The sequence below is a fragment of the Phocoena phocoena genome, chromosome 9 (genome assembly GCF_963924675.1).
Source record: "Phocoena phocoena chromosome 9, mPhoPho1.1, whole genome shotgun sequence".
NCBI classification, from domain to species: domain Eukaryota; kingdom Metazoa; phylum Chordata; class Mammalia; order Artiodactyla; family Phocoenidae; genus Phocoena; species Phocoena phocoena.
Genome location: NC_089227.1, coordinates 54,165,633 through 54,178,153, shown reverse-complemented (window position 1 = coordinate 54,178,153; position 12,521 = coordinate 54,165,633). Strand labels below are relative to the sequence as shown.

The 12,521-nt window shown below is 39.3% G+C and overlaps 1 protein-coding gene across 15 annotated transcripts in view; it reads left to right on the top strand.

Moving 5' to 3' along the window:
* ADAM22 (ADAM metallopeptidase domain 22) overlaps positions 1-12,521 on the top strand; it is a 236,835-nt gene that overhangs the window by 12,426 nt on the left and 211,888 nt on the right. For 3 of the 15 annotated variants that reach the window (XM_065883908.1, XM_065883904.1, XM_065883896.1), the window contains exon 3: positions 11,355-11,400. The exons of the other annotated variants lie outside the window; for them this stretch is intronic. In XM_065883908.1, the coding sequence (XP_065739980.1) occupies positions 11,355-11,400 (46 nt within the window). The remainder of the gene's footprint in view (positions 1-11,354; positions 11,401-12,521) is intronic. 15 annotated transcript variants of the gene reach the window in all.

Below are 12,521 nucleotides of genomic sequence, written 5' to 3'. Positions count from 1 at the left end.
AAAAAGAGGTGCTGAGATACTATGAATTTTTCATTTAATTTAATTTCTGAGGTAAGTTTAGCATGATGTCCTTATAGTTCTTAATGATCTTGCATGGACAATGTTCTCTCATAATTAATGAAGGGAAGGTACTATTCATTCATAACTTAACCAATTTAATATGAAATCTACTTGAGGTCATTGACTAATGAGTTTTTTAGGACTTTTTTTAAATGTTCTGATTATGAAATCCTGAAGTTTGCAGTTGTCCCAGGGTGACGGGGTAAGAATTATTTCATTTTAATTTAGGGAAAAACATGGTGTGAGGGCATAAATAAAAAAATACACATTTTTATTTCTTCCCAGCGTTGAGCTCAGAGCCTTGTACATAGCAAGTGCTCAAAAAGCAAATGAGAACTGGATGACATCATTGATGCCATGACTTAGAGAGCCCTGTTCCGTTCTTATGCCTCTAGACCCCTGTTGTTATATCAGGTTTTCCCTGGTCGATTATGTTTTTCTTTTCTCTCATCTCTTTCTTTTCTCATTTCTCAGTTCAGGCTCTGTCACGTTCCTGTTGCCTCTTTCCATTTATCGTTTTCCTGTGAACATAGCCTTGCTCTGTTCACTTTCCCTATGACCCTTGGTTTATTTTGTATTTTTTCCCCTACTCTCTTTCTGTCAAATGCCTCTTTTTCTCTTAGCAACTAAAGTAAAGACAAGTCTCTGAAAGGTTATTTATATTCAGTGTTGGGAACCATCCCTGTTGCCTGTTGCTAGACTGACTTATTTTGGGATTTGCAAAATGTGTTATAGTTCAACAAGCTTCCCACTCTACTACTTACCTTTAAACCTGTTTTTAATGTGGTTTTTCTTTTTCATTTGTTGTTTCTTTTATTCCCCTTAAATTGTCCCTCATTCATTCCCTTCTTTGGCTGTGGATTGCAGTGAGTTTCACTTCTGCTCTTTGCTGTTGGAATAGTTGCCTTCCGAAAATCATTCTCCTTGTTCTCTCTGCTCATAATCCCCTGGACTTAAACTCTGAGTTCTGTGTCTGGTCCATCCTGCACAATTTCTGAGCGTGTCACTTCTCAGAGTCTTCCAGAGGGGTCCATTGCTCCATTGCTGCAGGATTCAGACTCGGCATTGAGCAATGACGAGGCACTTTTACAGGTATACTAATAGTTCAACTTGCCTCACAGGCTTGGCATAAAATTATTCCTGCTCGTGTGTGTGTGTTGGTGCAGGGGTATTGGTGCACTGATCGTTTGGGTGGGTTAATAGAAGGTGCCCCCATGAGATGGACCCTAATGTTGGGCTGGAGCTTTGTCATTCGTTTTCACCATTATTTGTTCACTGCATAACACTCTGCCTGAGGGATAGGTGGTACTCAGCCAATATTTATGGTCCGCCTTTGTTTCAATTTTCAATCTCAGAGATGCAGAAAAAGTGTTCTGTGACCATTTATGTTCTTCTGATGTATTTCCAACCATCACAGTATTTCTTTCCTCCGGATTGTTAAAATCTTTTGTTGGGATGGGTTCGAGAGGAGCACGGGCCTCCTTCCACATTTATACCTTATCCCTGACCTCTTTCTTCCCCTTCCCTCGGCGTACATTCTTTTTTTATTATTATTAAAAAAAATTTTTTTTTCCCTCCGCGTACATTCTTGCCGGCCTGACAGAGCCACCCTGTCTATATAGAACGCCCAGGTTCTGTGAGGATCCCATCACAGTGAGCACCTGAACTGCAGTAGCTGTCCCCCTTGCTTCACGTGTGAGGCAGGGCCATGAGGATAGGAGAGAGAAGACTGGAGAAAGCAGTGGGAACTTGGACGATGATTGGCAGACTGATATTCTACCATCTAAAGCCACCTTGCTATCTCCCGGCTGCTTTAATCACTGTGACAAAATCATTCATGTCAGTTTCTAGCCCTGTCTCTCCCAACACAAATAAATCCAAGCTATTTAACCTTTGTGTGTGACTTTATTCATCAGACTTTGCCATTTGCTGCCTGGAGCTGCATTTTCTTTAAGACAATGATGTCTGTCTTCTGGGAAAGTGACATATAGTATTTCTGATAGTTCTGAACTCGTATGACATATTTAGCTAAGGAGTTTTTCTGATATTTGTCCGTGGAGTTTTGATTTTTTTTTTGAACCAGGGACAGCATCCTCTTTTTTTCCCTGTAACTAAGCCTCCAATACTTTCTTGTCTAATATTTTGTTTTATTTTTATTTTTTTCTCAATCTTTACCTCCCTATTGTGGACTAACAAGTTAATATAAAATATTTACTTTCTGGAACTTCCCCGGCCATCCAGTGGTTAAGACTCCGCACTTCCACTGCAGGGGGCACGGGTTCAATCCCAGGTTGGGGAACCAAGATCCCACATGCCAAGTGGCAAAAAACAAACAAACAAAACTCCAGGGAATTATGCTGAGTAAAAAATATTTGCTTCCTTTATTTCTTAGGTGGTAGATACTACTCTTATAGAACTATTACTCTATGAAACCTCCATGCTCTAAAAGATATGCACATTTGATTTAAATCAGAAAACACACTACTTGAGAATAGCCACTTTGGTATAAGCAGAGACCCTAGAGAGGGATGGCCCTCTGAGCTGTTTTCAAGCATTAATATCTTAGTGTGAATGAAGGATTGATCTGAAAGTAGGTTTATGATGAGAAAAGAAAGTAAGGGCTTGTGTCAGGAAGGGGGTCCCATGTCAAAATGTTAAGATTAAGTAACTGGCCCACAAAAATGAACTCTTTAACATGACTTCAGCTGATTTAGTATAATCTCAGGAACAAAATAATTCATATTTTCATTATATATAGTTATAAGGCCACTATTGAAGTATAATTTGCATACCATAGAATTCACCCATTTAACATTAGTGTATAATTCAAAGTTTATTAGTATATTCAAGCAATTGTGCAAGCATCACCATAGTCAGTTTTAAACATTTTCCTCACCTTAAAAAGAAATCCCATACACATTCCCCAGACTCTCTCCCGCCCTGCCTAGCTGCACCCCCAGCCCTGGGCAACCACTAATCTGCTTTCTGTCTTTATAGCTTTGCCTATTCTAGACATTTCATAAAATGGAATCATAGACTATCTGGTCTTTTGTGACTAGCTTTTGTTACTTAGCATAATGATTTCAAGGTTTATCCATGTTGTAGCATGCGTTTTTACCTCATTCCTTTTTTTAAAAAAGTTATTTTATTTATTTATTTTTGTCTGCGTTGGGTCTTCGTTGCTGCGCCCAGGCTTTCTCTAGTTGTGGCGAGTGGGGGCTACTCTTTGTTGTGGTGTGTGGGCTTCTCATTGTAGTGGCTTCTCTTTGTTGTGGAGCGCAGGCTCTAGGCGTGTGGGCTTCAGTAGTTGTGGCATGCGGTCTCAGTAGTTGTGGCTCGCAGGCTCTAGAATGCCGGCTCAGTAGTTGAGGCGCAGGGGCTCAGTTGCTCCGCGGCATGTGGGAATCTTCCTGGACCAGGGCTCGAACCTGTGTCCCCTGCGTTGGCAGGCAGATTCTTAACCACTGTACCACCACGGAAGTCCCCTCATTCCTTTTTATTGATGAATAACATCCGTTATTTATCCATTCACTTTGATGGAGATTTGGGTTGTTTCCACTTTGGGGGAATCACGCATAATACTGCTATGAATGTTTGTGTTAAAGTTTTCGTATGAACAAGTGAAAACACACACATACACCAAAGATCAAAACAAGTGTGTTGTGAAACAATACTTATCCTTGAAGCATGCAGTGTATACTTTTCATTCTACTCTGTTCTTTGACATTTTCTAAAAAATCCTGGCATGGTTCATTAAAGTGATCTCAGAGCCTTCTAATGGGTCATGATCTGATCCACAGTTTAAAAAACTGTCCTACAGGATTCCTTACAGGGGAGCCTAGCAGTACCTGTGAGGCAGCTCTGGCTAAGGTTTTAAAGATTGAGTCATGTGCCTCCTGGCAGCTTCCAGCTGTTAATTTTTGTTTCTTATAGTTTTCTTGGCAACAGTATTAAAGACATCTCTGTGGCTGTGTTACTCACCCCTGAGCTGTTATGTGTGGCATCAGTGAAATCAAGCACGTGAAGGTGCATATGAAAATTTCTTAAAGACAACTTTTGTTACTTTTTTAATTTTAAAAAGCTTATGTTTTGAAATAGTTTAAATATACCAAAAAGTAGATAGAATAATGTGACAGACTTTGATTTTCAGTCTCTTATCTTGATACAGGTAAAGTAATTGAATTCATTCCTTTTTATTGCTGTCTGGCTTACCATTTTATAAACCTACCCTCATCTATGTATTTATTTTCCTATCAATGGCATTTATAGATTGACCCTGTTTTTTTTTTTTTTTTTTTTGCGGTACGTGGGCCTCTCACTGTTGTGGCCTCTCCCGTTGCGGAGCACAGGCTCCGGACGCGCAGGCTCAGTGGCCATGGCTCACGGGCCTAGCCGCTCCCCGGCATGTGGGATCTTCCCAGACCGGGGCACGAACCCGTGTCCCCTGCATCGGCAGGCGGACTCTCAACCACTGTACCACCAGGGAAGCCCGACCCTGATTTTTTGATGTTATAAGCAGTGTACGCCATTAATGCGTACATGTGCGTGTGTTTCTGTGGGGCATATATTTAGAAGTGAAATTGTTGATTCTTAGGGTTTGTCCCTTCTCAACTTCTCCACATATTGACAAATCACACAACGATATACCAATTTATACTCCACCCATGGTGCATGAGAATTTCTGTGTATCCCCATCTTTATCATCATCTGGAATCATAAGACTTTAAAATTTCTAACAATATTATGGCTGTGAAATAGTGTCTGATTACTTTGCTTTCCATTTCCCTGATGACTAATGAGGTAGAACACCTTTGGTAATCTGTATTTCTTCCTTTGAATGGCCTAGTTATATACTTTCCCCATTTCTCAAGTGTCTTTTTCTTATTGATTTACAGGCATTTTAAGTATGTTATGGATTCTCTCCTATTGTTTATCTCTGTTGCAAATACTTTAAAAATTGTGGCTTATCTATTCATTCTCATGGTATCTTTTGTTGTAACAGATTAAAAAAAATTTTCTTATCCATATCGATTCTTTTCTACATGATTGTGTTTCTGTATTACTATACTACTGCCGAATCTACTATAGTTTTAGAATAAGTCTTCATTTTTAGTAAAACAACTCCCTGATATATAGTTTTCTTCTAAGAAAGTATTGTAGGATGGTGATTAAGAGTTTAAGAACCTGGAATTAGAGTGCATGGATTCAAAGCCCACCTTTGCCACTAACTGCACTTAATTTCTCTAATCCTGAGTTTTTACACCAATAAAATAGGAATAAGAATAGCGCCCAGCTTATATGTTGTGAGGATTAAGGAGCTAAAATGCATAAAGTTTGTAGCTGAGCATTTGGTCTATGGTAAGGGCTCCGTACATGTTAGCTCTTTTTTTTGTTGTCGTTTTTTTAGCTCCCATAATGATTATATCTTGGTATAAAACTGTTTGCCCAGTTTCTTGTGTACACAGATCACTAGATTTCTTCGATTGTTTTCACAAGAGCTGTGATTTGCATCAAATGTTTCAGGAGGGTAGAACAATTTGGACCCTCGTTCTAATTCTGGGTGCCAGCTTTGGTCTCACTGCATTTTTTCTAGGAATTTAACAAACCAAGTTAATCTTGGTTTGTTAACCCCCAATATAATATTTGTTCAAACATCAGGTGGGATTTTTTTTTTTTAATTAAATGAGTAACAATGCAGCTCCATTACTTTGGGATGGGAAGCATCTCTGCCTTAGTTGAGCCCTCAATAGTCTGTATCCTCATAGGGCTGCTCCCAGCTGGGAAGTGAGGAAAGGAAGGGAGGGCACAACATGAAGAGATTAACGGGCAGTGAGATAAAGGTTGGACTCATAGTTCCCAAACTAGGCTGAGTGTTGGAAGCTATATTTTTAATTTTAGTAGAGGATAGGATGCTCCATTTAATAGCTTGTTTTATTTTATTTTAAAAAAAACATGTTTTAAAAACATGTTCAAAAGACAAAAATCGGGCTTCCCTGGTGACGCAGTGGTTGAGAGTCTGCCTGCTGACGTAGGGGACACGGGTTCGTGCCTCGGTCCGGGAAGATCCCACATGTCGCGGAGCAGCTGGGCCCATGAGCCATGGCCGCTGGGCCTGTGCATCCGGAGCCTGTGCTCCGCAATGGGAGAGGCCACAACAGTGATAGGCCCGCGTACCACCAAAAAAAAAAGACAAAAATCTAAGAACTTCAAAAGACAAAAATCTAAGGGAACAGACAGTTGAGGAAGAAGGGCTCCCAGAATTTTATAAAAGGTAGCAGTTATTATAACAAAGACCATTCCTCTTCTGCATTTGAATTATATTTATGACCACAATCTTTAATTTTTAATATAGTTTTTTAATAACAGCTTTATTGAAATATAATTCACGTACCATAAAATTCATCCTTTTAAAGCATACGATCAGTGGTTTTTAATATAGCTTTTAAAGAAACTTTTAGTCATCCTCAGTTCTCAGTTTTCCCTTTCTCTTTTGGCTCTCTACTTTTGTCATTCTATTGTTTTTGGTCCCGTTGTAAACCAGTCATGATAATCAGTTCCTTTGCTCAGCTTCTTGCTAAGCCGACGCAGCCCAGCATTAGATGTGGCCTTCAGCTCCATGGAAGAACTTCCATTTTCTTGTAGTGGATTCCCATATTTAATAAATATTTTAACACTTAATCAATCAACCATGTGTTCCTGAATTTCCAACAGTTTTCAACAGTCTTTCCAAAATCTGTTATTCCAAAGTTAATTGTTTGTGTTATTTCTTTCTCAAGAAATAATTGGGTTAGAAGAAGCCCATATGCTTTTCTTTTAGCATCATATGCTCACTGCAGAAAGTGTTCAGCAAGAGCAGCTCCAAGTGCAGATATTATTGTTGCTGGTGGTGGTAGTGGTGTGTGTGTGTGTGTGTGTGTGTGTGTCTGTCTGTCTGTCTGGAGAGTCTTCGTGGAATAGCCCATCTCCATAGGGCCATTGAGTCTGTTTTAGTTCTCACATTTCGCTCAATGAGAGAAAAAGCTACACTTGTCTCTGCACCTTCTGGCCCTTGTGCAGTTGGGTATTTTAGTTATGTTTGAGCTATTAATCATGCCTTTTTATAGCTCCTGTTCTCTGCAGCGTGTTTTCACTAGAACTAGAGATTCTTGATTTCTCTTTTCCTTGTTCTATCTTTGAATAATGAGGGAACTGAGAAGACTGAAAATATTTAATAGACTTAGATTCCTGTTCCTTTTATGATAAAGTTTAAACTTGCCAGATTTGCAATTAAAATTTTTCCATTGGTTCTTTTATTTTTCAGATTAAGGCTCAATAACTGTTTTGGGCAATTTTAACATTGTGTGTGTGTGTGTGTGTGTGTGTGTGTGTGAGAGAGAGAGAGAGAGAGAGAAAGAGAGAGAGAGAGATGGAATTAATTCCTGTGATTTGGTTTTTGAACTGACGTTTAAAAAATTTACTCCCCAAATATTTATTGAGGATCTACTACAGGCAGGCACTATCTGACTTCTTATGATACATCAATGAATTAAAAAAAAAAACAAATTTGTTTCTTCATGGGACTTATGTTCTAGTAGATAGACAAAAACATAATAAAGGATAAATTATTTAGTATATTAGAAGGTGGTAAGTACTATGGAAAAGAAAAGAAAAAATTATAGCATGGTAATGGACATTGGGAGTGCCGGGGTTGTAGGGGACATAGGTTGTAATTTTTAATAGGGTGATCCAATAGGCCTCACAGAGAAGGTGACATTGGGAAAAGCTTGAAGGGAGTGGGACGTGAGCCAGGCTCTTCTGTGGAAGAGCCTTTCTGGAGGAGAGAACAGTTGATACAATGACTCCAAGGCTAGAGCATGACTGTCAAGTTTGAGTAACAAGACTACTACTCCAAAGAAGGTGGGTGATGGAGGATCTCAATGAAAACTGGATTGGGGGCTTTCCCAGTGAAGTTATTTGAAAGTATCCATATCTCTGGCAGTATTTTCAGTTTCATTATATGTTCTCAAAGGATTGTATTATCTCACCAAAGAAGACCACACAAATTTTCACTTGAGTGGCTGAATGTAATTCATCTACCACCCCCAATGTACATTTCCCCCAATGTATTGCACTTGGATTCTTCTTTGCAAGAGGGTATTACTTTGGTGCACTTAAATGTACTTCTCTTTTATGTTTATACATGCATGGCTATGGATCACTCTTTCTGCAGGATGTTTTATCCTGTGTAGTTGGTAGATATTTTTAGTGCTAGCCTGCCATAAAGCTTACAAAGTAACACATAGTTTCTGCTGTGCCTAACAGATGAGAGGCATACTTTCAAGTCATCTTTGAACGTATCCTATTTCACAAATGGAGGAAATAGGTCTAAATTGCACTAAGAGAGTTCTGTTAGCTATTGAAGAGGGGAAAGAAGATGATTCAGCATTGGGACAAACTACAGTTAGAGGTTGAGGAAATGTCTCAAAAACATGCAAAATAGGCTCAGCAATCATTTTTTCAAGATGGTTTTGAGTAGATGTTTTCTCATAGGTGGGAACTGAATCACATAACTCACTGAGGTTCCCTAAAGCTCAAAGTTCCATCCTTCTCCCTCTGAACTATAGATAATACACATTTCAAGTCATGTAGCCAAGTGGCTACAAACTCACCAACAAATGTTGATTGAATAAAATGAGCACAGGGACACAGGTAAGAACTTTTTAAGGAATAGAGTGCATATGCTGGTAAAGGTTTTACCCTCTGTAACAGTGATAGTGCCTATAAACTACTGGAGAACTAACAAAGAACCCAATAAAATAATGGGTTTAACTGACGGTATGAAAGCAACCTTTGTTAGGGTTATATTCCTGAGAACTAGCAATACTTCCCATTTTGGGCTAATTTACAGTTTGCAACTCCATCTTATTGTCAGATAAGAGTCGTCAGATTTGTTTTAAATTTGTAAGTGAGCATGGGCTTTGTGTCACACGAGGTACTGAATGCTGGGAATACAGAGGCACTTGGTCCAGAGTTGAGAATGGAGGGTGGTATAGCTGGTGAGGCGTGGACCTCCAGGAGAGAGGAATAGAGGAACTGTCATCTGGAAGTGACAAGGGGGAAGCAAGAATAATTCTGACTTCAGGACGTAACACAGAATTCTCGTCACGCACCCTCAGACTTCGGCCGCTCATGTGGTGTAATAATAAATAACATTGAGGGAACTAGACTGTTCTATATACTTTATAGGTATTCAGTCTTCTCAGCAATCCTCAGAAGTTGATACTGTTGTTCCCATTTACTAAATGGAGAAACGGAGGCACAGGGAGCTTAAATGACTTGCCCAAGATTGTTCAGTTTGGGAAGGGGTGGAATTTGAAACAGGAAATTTGGCTGTGGAATCTGGAGTCTTAGCCACTTACCCTCTGCCGCTTTTCATAAGTAACTGCTCACGGTTCTAAAAGAGAGGGGATACTCTTCAGGACAAAAGAGTTTAGTACTACTGGATTATGTCACTGCCTTGTACAAGAGTAACATGTTTTACCAGACCATACAGATCTGTGGGCAGGGGTTGTATCTTTCATAACATCCGCTATGGTCCTCATGGAGTCCTGAGCACAGGTAGGGTTCAGGACGTGATGGTGGTGAGGGAGGGGATGGGACCTGCAGGGGAAGCCAGAGAAGGACAGAAAGGATGGCTTGGCGGCAGTTTGCTGATCTAGGGAACATTTTGGTCAGGAGGCTTTGCCAGGAGGCAGCTTCCCAGAAGCTCAGTGGGGTAGTTCAGAGTGACGACGTACACACTTCTTAGAAGTAAAGACATTCTCCCATTTTCTCCCAAAAAGACATTTCAATTAATAAATGAATTGAAAAGTGACTTCTGTGTTACTTCAAAGTATTCATTTGCTTCAGAGCAACAAGAAGTAAAAAGAAACAAACAAACAAAAGCTGTTATAAAACGAACAGAAAGAAAGGCTGTGCCCAGAATTTTTCCTTTATAAAAGAGAATCAGGATATCTTGTAGGGATCCTTTCTTTAACCCAGTGTGTCAGAGGCACAGAGGCCTCGTTAAACTGCCGTAATTTGCCCCCGATAGAGGCAACTATAGAGTTTGGTTTATTCAGCTTTATGTCAAAACACATCAACAGCATAGAAGCCTGTGTCATGTATGGAACATTGAAAACAGTTCAGTGCGCCTGCATGCTTACTCTTTTGTTAAGGCAGAGAGTTTAAACAGAGGGAAGTATGAATGGCTCTAATCAAGCTATTGGCTCCCAAGCTCCACTGACGCGCCTTCACAAGGTCGTGGCTCCCTGTGATCCTATCTGTGAATCTTTTTTGTTTTTTGGATCTTTTGTTTTTGGTGTTGTTGTTTTGGTCACACCACACGGGTTGTGAGATCTTAGTTCCCCGACCAGGGATTGCACCCAGGCCCTCAGCAGTGAAAGCACCAAGTCCTAACCACTGGACACCAGGGAATTCCCTGCCCTTTGTTTCTAACACAGAGGAGGTCAAGTTCCATCAACCTTTGACATGATACTGTTCCTATCAAGAGCCGAGTTCATGCCAGTGAAAAAAAGAGTGGTCAGACCTGGATTTTCTTTCTTTTTATTCAGACACAAAGTCATAACAATAGTTAGAAATCTCCGAAGTTTTGTCTTGGTTTTTTCTTGTAATGAAGACATATTTCAGGCCTAAGGGATAGTCTACATTTGATTCTGACTTTACATCACTAGACACTGTTACCTTGTCCTAGGTCTAGAGACCCTCCAGTGAGGATTTATATCCTGTCTCCATTTTAGAGCAGCAGTTATTCCTTCTATTAGATCTTTTTAGAGTTGAACTCACCAGCACTACAGAGTTTACTTGTTTTAAGTAGTAATTATTTTCTAGGTTACAGCTGACTACAAGCTATTCCTGCCATGATGTATACACAGGTATGCACACACATGCACGTGCGAGCATTATTGGATGTACAATGGATAATGTGACTTGGTTTGGTGAGGTTTTCTATCTCTCTCAATAGCAGTATCTCTTAGAATTCCTGCTTTAAGAGATTATTTACAGTCAATGTATTTTTAAAAGGCATTTCACTTTTCTAGGGAAAGTGTTTAGTGCTAAGGATTAAGTAACACGATTGATCTACTTATTGCAAGGGGCAGTAGTCACTAGTGCCAATAAATAATGGAAGTGCAAGGAAAAGTAATGTCTAGAGTTTTTTCATTACTCTTGTCCAACAGAGTAATTTCATTATTTTGCTACCCCTTAGATATTTCCTAGTAGCGTGTTTGAAATTTTTTACTCTTTAATTTCTTTAGATTCAGATGCTTTTGAAGTCCATATCCCAGAAAAACTATAGATCTGATACATGTAATGCAGCACATTTAACAAAAATTTTCTCATTGGGTATTCGTTTTCTAATAAACATGCATCATGAATGGATTCTTTCAATTTCCCTATAATTAAAGGGCAAGGAGTTACCCTTAAAAGCAGCTTGGAGACACCAGCTGGTAGTATGCGGAAGCCCATCAATTTAAGAATTTGGGGGCAGATTCATGTCATACTAAATCTCTGTAGCAGATTCTTGCTATGTTCTAATCTATGCACGCATTGAAAGATTCCATATTTCTGAGACATGGTTTCCTTAGGGATGGCTGGTAATCTGCATGCTTGCTCTTAATTGGTCAAGTTCTCTCTCTCTCTCTCTCTCTCTCTCTCTCTCTCTCTCACACACACACACACACACACACACACACACACACATATCCATTCCTTCCTTCATTTCATAATTGTGGTAATTGAGATAACTGGTGTGTTCTTCCAACCAATCTTCATTCTAGTTACTTGGGAAATCCCCAAAAATAAATAGATATTTTTGCAAGGTTTGTGTCTCATTTTGTGTCCCAGTAAAGAAAGCCTTTGGTGGGTGACTGTCAAGTTACAGATAAAAATATATCTTTTGAAGATTCTTGATATTAGAGACATTGCCTTTTTCTTCTTTTTCTTTTAAGCAGGAGCTTTGCTCTTGCAGTATTTTACTATTTCTCGACTGTGTTCTTGGAAAACTCTTGAACAGTTGAGATACTAAAGAAAGAATCTGCTCCTTCTAAGGTTTAGTATGCATGTGTATATATGTATATGTGTGAGCAGAAAGTCTTCTATAATTATGTAGTTTTAGTCTTTAGTTCTAGGAGAGAAAAAACTTTCTTACCCTATGTAAATTTGTTTCTTAAAGAAAAGACTGTGGAATTCTTACATGTCAGCTATTTATCATGGCATTTTGGTCAGTGATAGCCATGATTTTTCTTTCTTCAAACACTGGGAGCTGGCCCTTTCACGGAAGTGAGCCTTAACTCTCAGATGCCTCTAATATCTATATAAGGAAGGTGAAATTAAGCAAGCAAGCAGACAAAAACCCATTGCCTTAACAACTGGGTGAAGTGAATGTTGATGTGAAGAACTCACCATTCTTAATTTTCTTCTTT